The sequence below is a fragment of the Neolamprologus multifasciatus genome, chromosome 20 (genome assembly GCF_963576455.1).
Source record: "Neolamprologus multifasciatus chromosome 20, fNeoMul1.2, whole genome shotgun sequence".
In the NCBI taxonomy this organism is placed as follows: Eukaryota; Metazoa; Chordata; class Actinopteri; order Cichliformes; family Cichlidae; genus Neolamprologus; species Neolamprologus multifasciatus.
Genome location: NC_140458.1, coordinates 24,475,982 through 24,495,478, shown reverse-complemented (window position 1 = coordinate 24,495,478; position 19,497 = coordinate 24,475,982). Strand labels below are relative to the sequence as shown.

Here is a 19,497-nt window from a genome sequence, read left to right as displayed (position 1 = left end):
GTGATGAAAAGACAAATGGTGGAAAGTTTGTTTGTCTTTACAAATAATTAGAAAATTGTTTGTAGATAATTCTTTATATTTGAATTTTACTTTTAAGATTAAGATTTAAGATTTATCACTCTTGATAAAAGGCTGTAATAATAATCCTCACCTCTGTCATGGGTGTTGTAGGCAGTGGCTTCCGCGTGACAAGGTGACACCCTTGGGCGTAGATGACACAGCTGACAAGCTGCGCATTATGGAAGGTCGCAAGTCCAGCATCCGCAAATCTGTCCAAGTGGCATATGACCGCGCCATGATTCACCAGAGCCGGGTGAGCCACAGCCACGGCTTTGTGGCTTCCAGTTACCTGTAGGGGTTACCTGTAGGGGGCCTCTGTGAGCACTGTGTACACCCACAGTTGGCCGATATGCATTTTCTCTTTGGTCTTAAAGCAGCAGGTGGAGCGGTTCATGTTGCCGGTTGAATTCATATTCACACTGTGGTCCGAAAAGAGGTTGCCGTGGCACCGAGTCCTGGACTGTAGTTTATTACCAAACCACTAGTGTCTGACACACAGAGGACTTGTGTTTGCCTCTGTGTCATTGTTGAGGAGGTGGAACTCCTGACGTGAATGAAGTTACCTTTAGGTCCCGTGTTGCTGCAGTAAATTCCCCATTCAGGGTTGTATTGAGGTGTTGCTTACTCCTCCTGGATGTGCTGATGTAAAAGAATTCCCGTCTATTTTGTATAATGCTACTGCTGCCAAGGAATCAAGTAGTCAGAAGAGATTTGATATATTTATATGAGCTGCAGAAGACTAATGAATGCATCACTGCCATCTTTTATACAATAGCTTTTTACATTTAAATCTTTTACAGAGACAATTGTATATTATAAAGGCACACTTTGTGTACATATGTAAGTGTATTATCAAACTGAATTTAATTTAATGTTGCCGTTTTAAAATGCGTATTTCAATCAACCCACAAGGGACAAAGCCAGGCTGTGTATATTTGTGGAGATTTAATAATTCCTGACTTGCTGCAGTTTATTTAGCTTGTCTTTGATGTAATTTCAACTGTGTTGTGTGCGTGTATGTGTGCGTACGTTCTGGGCATACAACACAATGAGCCGTTGTTCTTTATACTTGTATTCTCTTTTTGATACAGAGAGAAATAATTTATTTATGGAAGACAGAACTATAGAAATAAAGCTATATTGGTTAAAGTTGACAAAAATCTTATTTAATGGCGTGAGGATTTAAAACCATGCAGCCAACATTTTTAAATGGATGACATCACATGTTTAGTTTATCAGGATTTTACTTTAGACCAACATTTGCTGTCCCCACCTCCCAGAGGATTCTATTTATTACAGAGTGCCCTATTTTATCAAATGGACAAATACACCTTCATAAGCTTGTACTACCTGCATATTTTACCTGCTCACCAAATATTTTGTCTGTAACCAGTATTTCCTTATTTGGGGAAATAAATTCTATATTAAAAAAAGAAAAAAGCTTTTGGGATACTTACCTGGAGTTTTGTGTTCTTCTTATTTAATACTGACCGATAAAGCGCTCATTGTTATGTACACCTGTTCAACTGCTTCTTATTGGCACTATCTCATTGACCAATCACATGGCAGCCTGCTGAAGTTCAACCATCTCTAGGGTTTACAAAGAATGGCCGTCCAAAAAAAGAAATCCTCTAGTTCTCTGCAAAAGAACTATAAATTAGAGAAGGGTCAGATTGCTTCGTGCTGATTAGAAGGCAACAGTTACTCAGATAACCACTTCTAGTGACCTGATATGCAAAAGATCATCTCTGAACACACAATACGCCAAACTTTGAAGCAAGTGGGTACAGCAGTAGAAGACCATACTGGGTCCCACTTGTGTCAGTTAAGTACAGAAAACAGAGGCTACAGTTTACACAGGCTCACCAAAATTAAGAAAAGACCTGAAAAGCACCCCTTCTGATTTGGTGTAAACACCACGAAAGCATGGATTCATCCTTTCTCCTCAACATGACAGTGAGGTTACTGTACTCGAATAATCTCCAGAGTCACCAGATCTCAGTCCAATAAAGCACCTTTGGGATGTGGTGGAACAGAAGATTCACATCATGGATGTACAGATAAGAAATCTACATGTATGCTGCTTATCATGTTAATACAGACAAGACATCTCCGAGGAATGTTTCCAGCACCTTCCTAAATCTATGATATAAGAAATTAAGGCCGTTCTGAAAGTGTGCCTAATAAAGTGTCCAGTGAGTGTACGTTCATTACAACTGCATTATCATTACAGCTTTCCTTTTATGCTTTATTTTAACATTGTTCAGCAAAGTGAAAAGTACTGTAAGTGCGAATGTTAAATGTATACAAATTTAAAAAAACACCTATAAAAGTTTCTTTGATGAAACAAACTGCAGCAGCCCACAAGTGCATCTCAGTCCTGTTATAGAGGCTAAAATTCCTAAATGACTCAGGACTGGGGAGAAAACAAAGACAGCTGAGTAACTGTCTTCTACACTGTCCCATTTATACCCAATCAGAACCATTCTAAGACAGTGTTTGTACAAATAAGTCTTTGAATTGAAGTGAAGACATAAAAGACTGAAGATTTTCAGAATTTCTTGCACATCTTCGCTGTCAGTGTCCAGACTGCTGTCTTGTCAGGAGGAGGTAGTTGTGGCGGAGGGTTCGCAGCTCCGTCAGTCTGCCCAGCAGGCGGCCAAACCTCTGCGCTCCTCCTCGCGCTGCTCCAGCTTGGGCTTCGCACAACCTGGACAGCAGGTCCAGGATCAGTTCCTGCATTTTCTCAACACAGCTGGCTGCCTGCAGGGATGCGCGGTCTGCAGACAGGGACAGAAAGACAGAGACAGCTTTACAACAGCATCCCAGGAGCTTTGCTTTGCCAATTCTTAACTTGACAGCTGATTTTATTCCTGGTCTGACCTGAGCAGAGCAGCGCTGTGGCTGTAAGCAAGGTGTACTCAGCCTCCGTCACCCGCAGCGCAACCATGCTGTGGAAGAAGTTGAGCACTGGTGCAAAGAGATCCTCACTGCTCTCTGTTCACGCCAGCAAATGTGGAAAAAAACATCTAATTCATTCATTGTCTGAGCAATTTTTCCACCGCTTGTCAGACTAAGGAGTGTGTGTGTGTGTGTGTGTGTGTGTGTGCCCCCACCTGAACCAATGAGTCCCCTGCTGTGGATGTTTTCCTTTGATTCTACGTCTCTGAGAAAGCTGTGTGTTGACATACTGAAAAGCTGCAGTGCTGATTAATGGAAAGAGAAAAAAGAAAGAATGGTTATTTCATACAGTTATCTACTTGTGTCTCATCATCTTCCTCTCTCCTGGTGTTTTTTCACCTGGACTGGGGCTTGTTGGGTTGTGGGAAAACTGCTGGGCAGAGAGCAGGAACATGACGTCCAATGAAGAGATGGATAGCAGAGAAATCTGGTCTGAGAAATCCAGGAGGTCAAAACCTGTGAGAAGATAATTCTTTGTTGCTATTGTTGTTTTAATTCTTTAAATACAGAATCATTTTATATAACTTTGAACTGATATCAAAGTCCCTCCCTGGAGACACTGGCTATAATAATTCAGTAAAAGGACTAGATGTTGTAGTCCCTGATAATGCATTGCTTTAAATGGCGAGAGTCTTGAGGGATGGCTGTTATGAGGAAAGGCAGCCCAGAAACTTTACCAGCAGCACACATCGTTGTGTGCCTCAACTTTCAGTCTTTTACCCAAGCTAATCTGCCATTTTTTGGGATTAGAGATTTGATCTAGATTATCATATTAAGATTTGGGACACATCATCAGTAGTGGACCTTGGATTCATTGGGTGTTTCAGCCATTATCACTAGACACCCTCATCCAAGGAGGCCCTGCCAGGGTTGATCAGGCCCCGGAGTGTGTCACTGGTTTATGCTAAATTGTTATTTCTCTTCTTCTTTCTTCTGTTTAGTTTTCTACAGTTTATTTTCTCCTATCTATTCACAGCAACTGAGAAATAATACTTACCTCTTTAGGTAAGTATTATTTATGGAGCCTAACTTCAACAGCCTAACAGAAGTAAGACAAAAGGGACAAGATAGGAGAGAGCAGAGAGGAGAGCCAGAAGGGGGGCGCTTCCACAGGTATTTGAGGACTTGTGGGGTGTTTTTATAGAGCCTATATGAGATGCAATTAGGTCGTGGAGCTGGTGCTGCTCTTGCCTGCTTCACTACCTTCTCCACTTCACTCCATGTAGGTGGTCTTATGTCCATTTGGTGTTCTGGTGCCTGGATAGGCGGCATGTCACTCGGAATAGTAACTGGCTCATGCCTCCGATGCTCAGAGTAAGTTTTCCTCAGATGATCTTCCAGGTCTTTTATGGGCATTTTGAGGCAATCGCTCTTCCGTTCAACAAAAAGTTGTATGGGTTGCTGTAGAAAAGGGTCCTTGTCCGTTCTTTCTTCTTACGTAATAATAATAAGTGGACATCTATTAAGTATCATAAAATAAATATTAAACTCCTACAAATGACACAAAGGCTTTAAAAGGATTACGGTAAATACACCATTCAACTGTGCTGTGTGTTTCAAACATCTGACCCCAGCAGATCTGGCTCAAGATGTTAAAACTATTCTCTGAAAACCCCAGAATCAGGCACGCAGGGGGGCGGAGGGGCCACCTGCCCCTTTCCTTGCCCTGCCTTCCAGCAGCAGGAGCAGCAGCAACCCCTCAACAGGAACATTGTACCCCATCAGGTAAAACATGGGCTACGTTTTGCTTTTCATTGTCCCCACCTGACGACAGCGATATTGTATGCAGCAATTCCATATTAGATTCTTGATGCATGTGGGTTGTTGTTATTCAGCCTGAGCCCCTTTTAAACTTTGACCACCCATCCCTTCAAACATCTCCACACGGCCCTGCCCAGAATTACACACAAGCATGTAGATGCAAACAATAATCCCCATTCTTCTTTCAACTGAGCTGTGAGATTAGCGCGCTATGGGTTTCGTTTGGTTGGCGGATGTAGATAGTAGAAAATAGATCCAACACGAAACCACTAACAATAAGCTCTATGGATTTTTATTTATTTATTTTTTTAAGAAACTGGATCATGATTTCTGGAAAGCCATACTGCTGCAAAGCACCAGCAGGAAAGTTTCATTTACTTCTATTATATTCAAGAGAAAGCAGAGATTTCTACAACCAGTATCTCCTGTGCCAGCAGAAACATACTGATTCAATTTTGAGGACTGAGAAGGGACTGTAGGTAATAAGATTCTGGAAACTTTCTTGAAGCTGGTAAACAGATAGTAACTTTCCTGTATTTTTTGTCTCATTTGAATGGGAGAGCATCTCCCCTCTGATCCTCTTATCCTGCTTCTTTTTCAAGCAAATACATTATAAAGCTGACGCCTCCCCTCTTTCATCTCACCTGGCACTATCCTGGCAAACTGCAGCAGCCTTTGTAGGCGGGGTGATACTACATCAGACAGGCCTTCCACTTCTTCTGGACACAGCCACTCAAATGCCTGAAGGCACACACAACAAAAGCAAGATGAGAACAAGAAAACTATTTTTGCACTGTATGTTTCTGGACTGGAACCTACCCTAAAATTGCTACTGTCCTGACCTCTGTAGAGCCTATGGGCCTCCACCATCCTGTCCACGATGTATTTCTGTTCTCGGGTTAAACTGGCAGACAAAGCCTGGTGCAGATGGAAATGAGCACAGCACACAGATTTGCAAAGAAGCACTCATGATTACAGAGTGAGAGACTAGACACAGTTTCGATTAATAATGAGGGGAGCCTAAGACTTTTAAAGCTGATACTGAGAGCTGTGTGAATAGCTGGAACACATTTTATTTCAGTCCATCTAATGACTGTTTGAACCTCCTGGTGGCAGCAGAGGAAGAGTCTGTGATATTTCAGCCTTTCTGGGTTTGAAAAAAATATTGAAATAGCAATGCAACCATAAATCATTGACTAAATAACTGAGTAAATACAAGTAAATGCGATTATATTTATTATATCCTATATATACTATTTCAGTATGAACCAAAGTGGTGCGACTTCAGGCTGACGCGTGAACACCAGCAGTTGCCATGGCAACAGTTTGCTATGATTTGTTCATTAGAAGGCCTTCAGCAGCTGCTGGGCGGTTGTTGACTTTGAGGCTCATGTTTTGAGTCACCTAAATATAAAGGCAGCACTTTATAATGTGGCCTGTGACTAAGGGTGTAATTACCAAAAAATTCAGGGGAGTTTCAATTTGTTTTACCTGAAATTACAATGTAAAAATGTGTACCTACAAATGCTTCCCAGTAGATACATCAGAATGAGGAGGTGACAATTCAAGTTTTCACAAGAAAGAAGAACATTTTAACTCTCAGGGAACTGCACCCTTAGTCGCTGGCTGTATTATAAAGTGTTACCAATACCAAAAGATCCAGTGCTAGTCCCCCCAAAATTATGCTTAGTTCTTGAAAACTAGATCTTTTTTTAGCACCATGTTAATGCTTTACTGAAAAGGTCCAGCAAATCATCTTTTTCCACTAAGCATAGTGAAATCTGAGCAGGTTTTTTTCACTGAGACAGTGCCTCTTTTTTTAGTTTCACATGACCATTTTGCATTGCTGCTTGGTTCAGAAGCTTTAAAAACATCAGGTGGACTTGGATGTCTTGTCAGAACAGCCAGTAAGATGTTCAACAGGAATCAGAGCAACCTTTTTGTTATTTACAAAAAGGCTGGCTTGCCTTTTTGTAAATAACAACCGGCTCACTCCCATTGGCTCCTTGGCGGGGTCTGGTGCCCTGGGGGCCCCTTCCGGGGGGTTGGGGGCCCTCAGGCCTCTGGCCTCTGGGCCTGTGGCTCGGTTAACTCTGGCGCAGCTGGGTGCCGGCAGAGCCCACAGGCATGTCACTGGCTTCTGCTCCGTGGCTGCTGGTTGACACCCCCACCCCTTTGTTCTTTGTTCTTTGTTTTGTTTACCACTGGCAGCATGCAATTTTAAGGCAACGTGATGCTTCTATAAGCCTTAATCGAGCAATATATTCCTAGAACAAGCCTCCTTACAGATCTAAATTATGTTTTTAATTTGGTCTGTTTTGTTCTTGGGCACTTAAACAGCACTGGGGTAGCAGGAGAAAGAATAAGACATTTTCCAACGAGCATAAGAGCACCTACTCTGCAATACATGGGTTTAACAAAATGCTGTAGTTGGAGTCTGAGCTAGTGCCTTAATCAGGAGACAGTTATACTGATAAGTCTATTAAGATTTTGCCAGCTTTCCTTCCAGGCTTTAAATAAACTTTATTATCACTGTGCACTACTCTGGCACTTTCCTTTCCTTATGAATTAGCATACCATGTAATCGTTTGTATAATTCACCCATATTGGTGCTGTTAAAGTTGTTCCTGTATATTGTGTTTTATGTGAACTCTTGCTGCTATGCTGAATTTGTTTAGCCCATGTGGCACAATAATCTTGAACCTCGAACTCTGAAGTTAGGAAAGTATCCAATCGAGCACAGGTGTGCCACACCTGTCCGGGTAGCCTGCTGGTAGAGCTGACTCTCCTGCTGTCTGTGTTCTCCTCTTCCTCCTGCCCTCTGCTTTTACCTCCTTTCCTCAGGCGTTTGGATTGGCACTGCACCTCAGTCAACAGACCTGAAGAGAGGGTAAAAAGTATTACTTTCTGCACAAGCACAAAGTGACATATTGTTTTTTGGAATCTCACTAATCATTTCTCTGATTACATTGCAACCTCAGTCAATCAGTTTCTTGTATTTGAGCCTTACATTCAGCCAGCATTCCAACAGCTCGGCACTTCCTCAGACGGCAGTCTTGACACTTCCTCCTCATGTACATATCCATCTCACAGCTACCACCACTCTTACAGTGATACACAGCTTTCTTGGTGACACTGCGTCTGAAGAATCCTGTAGCGAAAGGTAAAACATGACGCGCTGATGCTAAGAAGTAGAAAAATATGAAGATCAGAAAGCAATCAAATAAATACCTTTGCATCCCTCGCAGGTAAGAGCATTGTAGTGGTATCCTGATGCTTTATCGCCACACACCACACACAGCTCATCCTGACCTCTACTCTTTCCACCCGAGCCCATCCGGGACCTCCGCCCCATTGGCAGTCCTACAGATCCGAGGCCCTGAGCAAAGAGGCCCCCACAGTGGGGCTCGGGGCTCGGATCGCAAGGGGCCTCCAGGCAGTGAGGGCTGTAGTGGTATGGTGGGTTGCAGAGCTGAGAGGAAGAGGAGGAGGAAGAGGGAGAGGGGGCAGAGGAGGGTGGAGAACCATAGTGGGAGAAGGGCAGGTTGGCAGGACTATACTGTTGTTGGCTGTATGGGAGGAGCTGGAGGTCAGGGTCCTGCAGGGGATAGCCCAGGGGGTCAGCCAGCATATCTGAAATCAAAGTCCAGGGTCAAAAGTTTTAACTGGCTCTGTATGTTGATGAGAGATGACACTGATGTAGGATCACGTAAGTCACAGGTCCACCTGTGAACATAGCAGCTCTGCTTTCTGTTTGTCAAGGTTGGCCAGTTAGAAGAAAGCTGACTGAAGGAAGGGTGGCTTGTTTCAGACAGTATAAGTAAGTATAAATGAAGTGTGATTCAAAGCTTCTCTAGTAGAGTCCAATAACGGAAATATGGAGCTTGAAATGATCACAATGAGGTTTCCTTGAAATACATTACTCGGACAGCTGACTTTTTGATGTGGCCTTGCAGTTTAAACCCACCCTGTCTCCATACATACAAAATTTGTATTCAGATTTTCATTCCCTTGGTTGTGCTAAACTGTGAGAAACGATTCAAGTATAAAACATGACATTTAAAGGGTCACTGGAGTAAAACCTCTATTAATCCACAGTTAAAGAATTATCCACCAGGAGATGAACCATTTATTCCAGTTGGAGTAGCATTTGCTAAAAGCTGCAGTGCTGGGCAGCTGTGACAAATCACTGAACCTTTTGTAACAATCCCAAATCCAATAAAAGTTGGACACTGTGTAAAATGGAGATAAAAACAGAATGCATTGATCTGCGAATCTCATACACTACTGTTGTATTCACAGCAGAACATAGAAAACATCAAAAGTAAAGAAAAACATAAAATCTTTTTGAATGGCACCAACACGTCTTAAAACAAGTTGGGACAGAGCCTCATTTACGCCTATGTTGTTGTGGGGTTTTTTTTTTCATTATGCAAATTTCCAGAAAAGGAGTTTTGCTCTTTGCCTCAGTTCATTTTATTTTATTTATTTATTTTTTTTTTCGCCTGTCCCATTTGGTTCTTTAGCCGTCAGAATTGTTGTCTGAGGACCAACAAGGATACCCAATGGATTTATTTTGCCAAATGGATCATCATGGCATTGCCGTATTGGTCCATTTGATCGACCTTTGTTTTTATTATTTATTTTATTTTCAGTTGTTACAGACGGGACAGACATGAGTGAGGGATAGGAAAGATAGAAAGAAAGAGGAAGGAAAAGAAAAACAGAAGGGGAGAGGGACAGTGAGAAAGGGGGGAAGAAAAAATATCTCCGGGATCACCTGTTGAGAGAAAAAGAATAGAAAACAAGCAAAAAAAAAACAAAAAAAAAACAATGCAACATACTATACACAACACCATCGCATTAATCTAGCTAAGTGTAAACAGCAGTAAATACTAAATATTGAATGTTGTTGTGCAGCACGCAGGACAGACAGCGCACAATGTGCTTTGAAGTAGCAGCCAAGAAAGGTGTGATTTAAGTCTACGAATAGTGAACACCCATGTGCACACCTGTGTGGATCGGCGCGCTTGTATTCAAATGGTTTCCCCATGTAATGGTCTGCTAGAGGATGTAGAGAGCCATAGCCCCGTCCCCCAGGGCATGAAGCAGGCATGGAGGAGATCCAGGCCCCAGACATCCAGAGGCCCCAGAGTGCAAGAGCCCAAGGAGGACCACCGGAGGGGCATCCGTGCCACCTTCATGGGAAGGGCTGAGGATCCCCAGATGAGGGGTCACCCAGTAGCCACCGGGCAGAAGCTAGAGGGGGCTGCACCGGCGTGCCCGCCGGCTCTGCCGGCAGCCAGCTGTGCCAGAGTGAACCGAGCCGCAGGCACAGAGGCCGGAGGCCCGAGGGCCCCCCCGCGCCCCGGAAGAGGCCTGACCGAGCAGCAGGCGCCAGGCCCCGCCAAGTAGTCACCGGGAGTGAGCTGGTACATACCTGAGCGCCCAGCCCCGGACACCAAGAACCACCAACGCACCGACCCCTGAGGGCATCAGTCACCGGCAGGGAGTGTGGTGAGGGGAGATAGGCCTCCACACTTTGGAGGGCCTTGGAGTTCCCAGAGAGGTGAAGTCTAAGACCCGACCTGACATATAGACACAGACAAACAGGCACACACAGACACAGACATGCATTCCCACCCTCATGCACACATATACAAACACTCAGCACTCACCCAACGCAGGAATAAACGTAAATGGACATGTACACACAATCACACTCCCCAAACATACTCTATATCCCGGGTCCAGGTATCCTCACCCCCAGAGATGGAAACGGCACCCAGACCCAAGAGATGTTACCCTTCCCTCCGGGGTGGAGGCAAGCAGGCCGCCCCAGGCTCCGCAGCAGCAGGGAGGCCAATCGGACAGCCAGCATCTCTTCCCAGCCCCCCCGCCCCGATGGCTAGCAGAGAACAGGGGTGTGTTAAGACCCCATACCTCCCTCCTCCCGCTCAAGTGTAGTGTTGCTGCGTGTTGCTCTAAAGTGTATTTAAAACAAGGGAGAGCATGGTGCTGCTGCCAGAGAGCAGCAGGTGTTAGCACGGCCCCTCCCGAGAACCCTCAATGTCTACATGGATTTAAAATTGAGAGGTGGGCACCGGCGCCAGAGGCAGGTTTGAATACACAGACCGTCTACTGGACGCCGTTAACGTGCCCACCCTCAAGGCCCTATATATATATATATGTGTGTGTTATGAGAGTGTAAGTAATGTGGATGTCTAAGTTGTGAGATAAAATTGAGGCACAGGTGGCCAGAAGAGGACAGAGGGGGGGGGAATGTCTCCCCTGCACCCTGGTGACACACCCGCACCCCAAAGCCCTACCTGTGTGGGTGGGTGTGGTGGAGCGTGAAGAGGGAGGCAGCCGGGGATGGGGAGGAAAAGAAGGGAGGGGAGGGTGTCCCTCCCTAGGGCCAGCTCCCCCGCTGACCCCAATATGCACCCCCGTCCTCTGGTATCCACCAAGGCAAGGGAGCCCAGGCCCATCCAGACCGGGGCCTACGGCAGCAACACCGCCAAGCCCCACAGGACCCGGGGCAGCCCACTCCACCCCACCGCAGAGGAAACTGTACCCACCCCAACATTCAATCATCTCCCAGACTACACAAGACACAGACACCCAGGTTAAGTTTATTCTCCACCTCTCCTATGTCTCTCCCCCACCTGCAGAGTGGACTCCTGCAAAGATGGAACAACCTCCCTGCCAGTTCAAGAGCCCCCCGGTTAGGCCGATGCACAAGAGGCCCCCTGCGCCAGGGCTGAGCCCCCGTGCACCCACCCGCCCACAACCTCGGCGACACACCGACGAGGACCGAAGCCCCCAAGGCCCAGCCAGAGCCCCAGCACGGAGGCGAAGCACCCCCGAACCCCAAACCCCCACGCCCGCCCCGGATCCACTCAGGGGCAGCCAGGCCACCAGGCCAGTAACCTACGTCCGCCAGCACAGACCATCCTCCAGCCCCGCTGCACGCGGCCACGAGGAGAACAACCTCTGAGAGCGACCAGAGCCACTAACCAGGTTATGAACACAACCCCCGGGTTAAGCCCTCCAGGGATAACGTCTCTAGGGGTCCTCCAGGTGCCCTAAGCCCATCCCAACCTCCACATCAACCACAATAGCCAAGGCGGGACCAAACCACGACCCCCCACCCCCGCTAGGTGATGGAGCCGATCAAAGGAGCCCAGAGGGATTGATCTAATGTGGTGGCAGAGGCTATATCGAGACTAATGTGATCTATTAGATCTATTAGCCTCAGTTCATTTTAAACGAGCTTCAACCCAGAGAAGACGGCAGACGCTCTGAATCCCGTTCACATGTTGCTTCTGCTTCGCATCACAGAGCTTTATAACCTCCACTGTGGATGGCACAGTAAGTTTTCTTCACAGGCATTGCGCCTGTTACGCCCGAAGACCATAACCACCCAATGCTCACTGTCCCTTGTGCTCAGAGATTTTTCCAAATTATGTGAATCCTTTGATGATAACATGTACTGAAGATGATTAGATATTCAGAGTTTTTACCAGTTTTATGTTGCTGGTACATATAGATTTATAGATGCAGTTTTTTGTACAACTCTCCCTCTCTGAGATTCACGTTTTATACCCAGTCATGTTACTGACTTGTTGCCAGTTAACCAAATTAGCCTCCAGCCGTTTCATTTTAGTACCACATTCTAGGGCTGTTCGATATAACGATATATATCGATGAGGATATAAAAACGTCTATCAGTGGTGTCGCAAAATAAACTGTTTACGGCAATATTTTTTCATCGTTTTGATGGTCACTGTAGTGGCTATATTAATTTCTTAAAGTTCTGTCTTTCTCTTATATTTAATATTACCACACTACCAACAGACAAGCCCTGTTTTTATGCATTGTGGTTAGCAACAAAGACGGTAACAGCATCGCGTGTCCGCTTGTTTATGTTCCACATGAACCTTTCACAATAAAGCTCAAGATCCTGTTGAGACTTTTCAAAATAAACTGAATCACGTGAAAGAGCAGATTATTTATGGATGAGAATTAAAAAAGAGCCGCCAGGTGCTAAAAAAATAAACCTTAGACTCAAACGTTAGAACAGGCTTTTCCCCGCAGCACGCCGTGTAATAAATACAAAGAAAACAGCGGCCTTTACAACTTATGTCTAAAAATGTATCGTTTCATGCATCGGTTAAAACACTCGACTCAAGACGAGCTGCCCAAGATTCACAGAATTTACAGAAAATGTTACATTTGTGTGATTTATATCGTTATCGGACGATAGAATTCTTATATCGGGATATGAGATTTTGGTCATATGGCACAGCCCTACCACATACTTTTGTTGACCCAATCCCACTGACACATGTTGCTGCCATCATTTTCAAAATGAGATCATATTTTCCCTAAAATGGTAATTTTTCTCAGTTTAAACCTTGAATATGTTTTACTGTTGTTCTACTGTGAATAAAATAGTTTATGAGATTTTCAAAGGATTCCATTCCATTTTTATTGATTTCTAACTTTTTTGGAATTGGCGTTATACAAACTGAGCTAACATAGATCACCCATTTTAAAGATTGCTATCTTTAACTAGGAGCAAATGAACTTTTATCTGGAGTCACGATGATGAAATGATGAGAGACAAACAGCTGGTTTTAAGTGAAATACAGGATCATGCTTAAGGTAATCTTATAGTATCACACACCTGTGCTGCAACCTGTCCTCACAATTCATAACACTCCATCATTTTTTTCCCTTCTTCTTCTTCTTCTTTCCTTCCTGCGTCACCACATTGGACCATCCCTACCATCTCCTTATGTCACTACAGCCTCCTGACTGTATGTAGGATATTGTTATGATTACATCAGGTTGTGATCCACTTAAATAGCGCTCAAGTGCCGTGGTGTAAGATTTATGACTTTAGGTGTAGCAAATATTCTTTCCAAATCTTGTCAGTATTGTAAATCTTTCACACACATACAGCATCTAACCCACAGGGAATAAGTGATTGCACTAGCGTGACTGAAACATGAATGAACGTTTAAGGAAACTCTGTGACGCTGGTCGAAGTCAAAAAGCGTTCAGAGGAATGTGAATTTACGTGAGTCGTGACTGCTTTAATGGCTCTTATGGGATACAATAAAAAGCTGAGAGTGAGACCCTGTGAACTTGTTCAGACTGCTGAAACAGGATGCAGCTGAGAACTCCCAGTGCCATTTAGGATTTTTCTTTTATTATTATTTTTCTTTTATTTTTTTATCCCCTTTTTCTGGATTCTTCATTTAGTCCATCATTCATTCAGTTCATTATTGGGATGACCTAAAACATGTCAGAGTGTGGGTCAGCCGCTTATGTTTTGCAAGCACTGACTCCACTGAGAAAACATGTGTGACCACTGGCAGCCTCTTAAAGTACAGCTGGACTATTCGACTGGGACTGCTGTGGGATCTGTTATGCACTGATTAAACAGAGAGCCCACCCAACCTTCAGGAGTTTCAGGAAATGGGAACTTTCGGGCTAAAACATGTTGGATGAAGATTAGGAAGGATTAGTTCATTGATTTTAATGCGTGTAAACCGTGTATATGTACACATGATAGTAAAATGAGTATATGTATATATAGTAATTTTACTACTATATGAACATAGGTCTGTGAAGGTTCTCAGTCATCCAGGTCATCGTAGTCTAAGGAGCTTGGAAAGAAAAGCGTCTGGACTTCTTTAAGTTGCTTGAAGACGTTTCACCTCTCATCTGAGAAGCTTCTTCAGTTCTAAGGTCAAATGGTGGGGAGTCCCAGATTTAAACCCAGTGGGAGTATCCCCCTAAGAGGGACAAAGGACCCCCTAATGATCCTCTACCTAATCACGTGAGCCAAGGTGTGAAAACGGGTGTAGGTCACATTCAGCCAAAGTTTCGGTTGAACTCATTGTGAAACCTAGCCCCACCCTATCATGTGATTTCCTGAGGTCAGAAGGCCCAGGATGTGAGTGGGCGTTAAGGCGTCTGAAGAAGCTTCTCGGATGAGAGGTGAAACGTCTTCAAGCAACTTAAAGAAGTCCAGACGCTTTTCTTTCCAAGCTCCTTAGACTAAGATGACCTAGATGACTGAGAACCTTCACAGACATATGTATATATAGTAGTAAAATGTGTATCGCTGTATACAGTACTGTGCAGAAGTCTTGAGCCACACCTCATTTCTCTACATTTTGCTTGTAATTGTATTAAAGTGGCCTTAGCCAATAGCTCTAAAGGCTTTCTAAGTCTTTCAAAGTGCTTTGGATATTGGCTGCTTTTTCACTCATTTTCAGTCCAGTAACTGCATTGTTTTTTCTTCAATTGCAAAGCCAAATACACTGACTTATAAACCATTCAAGCATAAAAAAGCACCTTCCTCAAGGAATGAACCAGACTTGTTTCTACACATAACAGACAATTTAGCAAATAACCGATTTTTAAGAGCAGCCTTTCACAAAAATCTACAAAATCTACAATAAATGTCCAACAAGGTGATTCCCAAAGAGCTGTTAGCTGAAAAAGTAGCATATTATGGCATGATGCGGGCAGGGTGCCCTTAAAAATATGGAACTGGCCAAGTGGAGCAGAAAAAAAGAGTATACCTCAGAGGTCAGAAGGGAGGTACAACAGTGAGTGTGTACAGCCATCTGTGAAACATGGTGGAGGCTGGGTCATGGTTTGGGGTGACATTTCAGCCAGTTGTGTTGGATATCTTCTCAAAATGAATGGAATTCCCTTCCAGTCACCTTTCTCGCTCACTATGTATTAACAGACCTCTCTGTATTGAATCATATCTGTTATTAACCTCTGTCTCTCTTCCACAGCATGTCTTTTATCCTGTCTTCCTTCTCTCACCCCAACCGGTCGCAGCAGATGGCCGCCCCTCCCTGAGCCTGGTTCTGCCGGAGGTTTCTTCCTGTTAAAAGGGAGTTTTTCCTTCCCACTGTCGCCAAAGTGCTTGCTCATAGGGGGTCATATGATTGTTGGGTTTTTCTCTGTATCTATGAAGCGCCTTGAGGCGACTTTTGTTGTGATTTGGCGCTATATAAATAAAATTGAATTGAATTGAATTGAATTGAATTATGAAAGCACAAAATGATCGTCAGACTTTTGTCCAAATCAAGTAAATGCATATTCGGGATTTTTTTTTTTTAACCATAAAATGGGACATTATAAGTCACGGTTTGGTCTCCCCAAAATCCGGACATCTCTGTCATTGAAGCAGTGTGGGAATCACCTTAACAGAGAACAGAACAAAAGGCAGCTAACATCCAACGAAGCACTTTGAACGTCCCCAAAGAAGCCTGGAGAACTATTACTGACGTCTACTTAAAGAAAGCTGCCTAAGAGAGTTCAGGCTGCATCAAAGAACAAAAGATGATCATACTAAATATTAACTTTAGAGGTTAGCAAAATTGTACAAACTCTATTTTTGCCTTATATACTGTATTATATACTGTATTTAAATGTGTCTGCAAATGTTTTCTTCCCCTTTTCCGAGCAAAATATAAACAAATGAAGAATGGCTTGAGACTTGCACAGTACTGTGCAGAGAGTGAGGTACGTCTTCGAGCTCTGACAGAAAATCGGGCATTCTGCAGTGATGCTGTAGCACATGCACATAAAGAGGAATTTCCAGGAGACAATATTCAAAAAATAAATAAATAAATCAAAGCAGCAAAGGTCGCCATATCCTGCCTTTTAACACTCAGTGTGGTTTGACAAGTGTTAAACCCTTTCACAATGCATGGAGTGAGCAACAGATTAAGTTAGTTTAGAACAAAGACAGGATGAAAGGAAACAGAGAGTGACATGAATGAGAGCCTTTTCTGTGCGTGTCAGATAACAATCGAGCAGTCCCAACCATGCTGACGACTCCACTTGAGTCACATTTTCCACTTGAGTTGACTTCCCATTTTGAGTAAATTGATCATCACGCATAAAATTGTTAGAGCTACCTTTGTTTCAGGAAGTAATTCAACTTATATCTTTGGCAAATAGACAAATCTGAATAGTTATATCATAGTTATGTAAAATCCATTCCTATTCCCAACTCTCTCTTTTAGTGACCTCAAAAATAAACAACATAAAAACTTCACCCTGCGTGTGGTCAGTTTCTCCTCAGAGACCCCATGCATGTCATCGATCATCAGTTGTGACTGAGGCTTCCTCAAAAGCATCCCGAGGAGTTCTGAGCCTAAATTACAAGCGTGTTTGATGATAAATGACAGAACATGTTGAGAGCTGCTGCAGCTCACATTTGGTGGACTAATGTCCCTGCTCTGATCAGCTGAAAGCCTACTAATGAACTCTTCTCTGTGCTTAATTTCCCCTCCTCGCTTTCATTCTCCCTGCAGATGTTTCCTGTCTTTACCCGACTAGGCGATGGGTTGGCTTGGTGGGGGTGGAGGAGGAACTGGGGGGCTGTTGGGGGGGGTGGTCCTTGCTTTCTCACTGTGTGACTGAGCTGCGGTTCGCAGTGTTTGTAAACCATTTGAACGCTGTCTAAACACTCCTCAGCCTCCCTTCCATCCCACGCACGCTAGGGAGCCAAACAACACCAGCAAAGCACCCCCTGCAGCTCCCCCCCCCTCCTCCCTTCCTCCCTTCCTCCTCCTTCTTCTTCTCCAAAGGGCAGGAGGGGAGACAACAGGGAGACGTTGTTGATGATACATGTCAGTATAAATAGATCCTCCGATGCACGCTCAGGCTCTCTGCATGTCGCGAAGGCGGTGAGCCGGCTGATCCCCCTCAAGAACAGTTTTTTCCATGTCACGGAGTTCTCAAACGCCGTAAATAAAGGCTTAGCGTTCATTCATCAGCTGTCAGAGTGAATGAGGCTGCACCGCACACAGAAGGCAGTCGTATATCAGCGTGTAACAATATAAGATATTTATGGCCCACTTACTTAATGTCAATCTGTGTGACCAGTACACAGTGTCAAATCTGTAGACATAATAAAGCAGCAGAAGAGCCATCAAGTCTCGAGTGTCTTATGCAGCACGGATGCTCATTTTGCTGCCTAGAAATTGTGAAATTCTGCTCTCTCTTTGATTTAAATGTTCATTTCAAGCCAGCAAGGTTTAGATCAGCAGATTGAAAAATGCTAAACTGTCCAAAACCTTCAAGGAAGTTCAGAACCTCTCAAAGTACAAATTGAAATTTATACAAAGGGGGATTTGGTTAGAGCAGAAGTGACAGCAGAAACCACATTTTCCTTCTTAATACTTGTCGCACTAAATTTTGTACTTTGTTTGGATTTCATCTGCTCAGGTGAGAAGAAAATCCTGTGAACGGTGTCCACTGCTTCTTCCTGAAGAAATAATCCCAATACAAACACTGACAGTGTATTCTGTGGATTACAGGTTGATATGGAGACTGGCTCTGAAAAATGATGTTCCCCATTGAGCTCTTTACAGTAGCACTGACTGATCATTTAGAGAGTTTTTTGTAAAGCAAATGTCTGCACACATTCAAGTTGCATAAGGTATTAAATGCTCAATGTCAGTTTTTCCTTTTTCCAGTGTCAATTTAGATATATTAATGCCCCACGAATGAGATTTAGCTTAGAATAAGAATCAAAAATCCCATCAGGCAGTGTTTAATATTTCAATTTCGTGGTTCTTTTAAGAGAAGCTGGAGAGAAAACAGAAGTAAAAGTAGATGAAGACACCAAAGAGAAAGAAGCAGGAGCACGAGCATGACTTTGGACTCACCGTAGTACTGGAGCTGCTCAGCGGAGCAGTAACCATCTGAGGTGCTGAGAAACCCCCCTGCCGTGAAGCTCATCTCCAGCTCGGTCCACTCTCTCATCTGGACAGAAAATCCTCTCTCTTTAACTAGTAATACAGGATCTATCTTCATACACACACACACATACACCCATAAACACACAGAGACAATTACTCAGAGAATTCACGCAGATATCAAGGCTCTGGGAAGTGTGGAGACATTCCTCAATCCCCAGGATGCGTCTGGGTCTCTTAGCTGATATCCCAGCCTATTTTTAAAAAGCAGAGAGCAGCAGTGCAGCTGATCCTCTTGGTCGGTGGTGGATGATGTGCTGGAGGAGGGATTACACATCCCAGGGGGATAGACAAAAGGGAAAGTGGGGGGACACCGAGGAGGGACAGGGATGGGACTGTGTGTCCAAACAGCTGGACCTGACTGGGACGTCATAGATCAGAAAACACTGGGGAAAGATGATGGCTTTACTCCTTGCATGTTGAGGTTTGTGTAACAAGAGTGCAACAGCTGGACTGGGCGAAAGAAACATTTTCCATTAATGTAACGTTTCAAATAAAAGAAATTCTCCTTAAAGTTCCCCTTCAGATTAAACAAACCTTGCTTCTTTTATTTAAGTTGTACCTAACTGTGCGCTGTGAACATAACTGTCCATATTTGTCCTAAAGGCCTTGGGGAGTGTGTTTACTCTTCCTTTTGTTTACCACTGTTATGTTTGTGCTGTGGTTAATATTGGACAACAGATAGATTTAAGGCTCTCGGGGTCCTCCGCCTCCCCCACAAATAGTTAACCAGACCAGGGCAGAGCAAAAGAAGTCGAGGCCTGCACCACCCGGAGAAGACAGAAGAGTGACCCCCATTACAGGCCTGTAAATCTCCAAGCAGGGTCGGTTGACACGCAACATGCTTACTGAGGATTAATAGTGTCCTCCCACCCGCCTATCATCTCTTTCGCTGGCTCATTATGGG

The 19,497-nt window shown here is 44.1% G+C and overlaps 2 protein-coding genes across 5 annotated transcripts in view; one reads left to right on the top strand and one right to left on the bottom strand.

Annotated features, from left to right (window-relative positions):
- brpf3b (bromodomain and PHD finger containing, 3b) overlaps positions 1-3,755 on the top strand; it is a 13,543-nt gene extending 9,788 nt beyond the window's left edge. For both annotated transcript variants that reach the window (XM_085145313.1, XM_085145312.1), the window contains exon 13: positions 172-3,755. In XM_085145313.1, the coding sequence (XP_085001439.1) occupies positions 172-355 (184 nt within the window). In that variant the 3' untranslated portion in view covers positions 356-3,755. The remainder of the gene's footprint in view (positions 1-171) is intronic.
- Positions 767-19,497, bottom strand: nr1h5 (nuclear receptor subfamily 1, group H, member 5). 3 transcript variants are annotated; one of them, XM_085145315.1, is made up of 10 exons: positions 18,691-19,497; positions 18,501-18,597; positions 8,014-8,415; positions 7,793-7,933; positions 7,537-7,661; positions 5,427-5,700; positions 3,361-3,477; positions 3,177-3,266; positions 2,944-3,057; positions 767-2,840 (listed from the first exon to the last, which is right to left on the bottom strand). In XM_085145315.1, exons 2-10 carry the CDS (start codon positions 18,595-18,597, stop codon positions 2,638-2,640), a joined length of 1,563 nt encoding a protein of 520 aa, XP_085001441.1. In that variant the 5' UTR covers positions 18,691-19,497; the 3' UTR covers positions 767-2,637. The 3 variants fall into 3 exon arrangements, with proteins under 3 accessions (XP_085001441.1, XP_085001442.1, XP_085001440.1); XM_085145316.1 differs by having other exon boundaries at positions 5,427-5,523; positions 5,602-5,700; positions 18,501-19,486; XM_085145314.1 differs by having other exon boundaries at positions 18,501-19,496.

Bases quoted from the DNA above. Each gene is read 5' to 3' on its own strand.
- nr1h5 (XM_085145314.1), bottom strand. From the start codon at position 18,648: ATGAAGATAGATCCTGTATTACTAGTTAAAGAGAGAGGATTTTCTGTC. The intron at 7,662-7,792 runs GTAAGGCTCAAA...CCCTCTCTTCAG, and splicing joins TGTTGGAATGCTGGCTGAAT to GTCTGTTGACTGAGGTGCAG. The intron at 2,841-2,943 runs GTCAGACCAGGA...CCCTGTCTGCAG, and splicing joins CACAGCGCTGCTCTGCTCAG to ACCGCGCATCCCTGCAGGCA.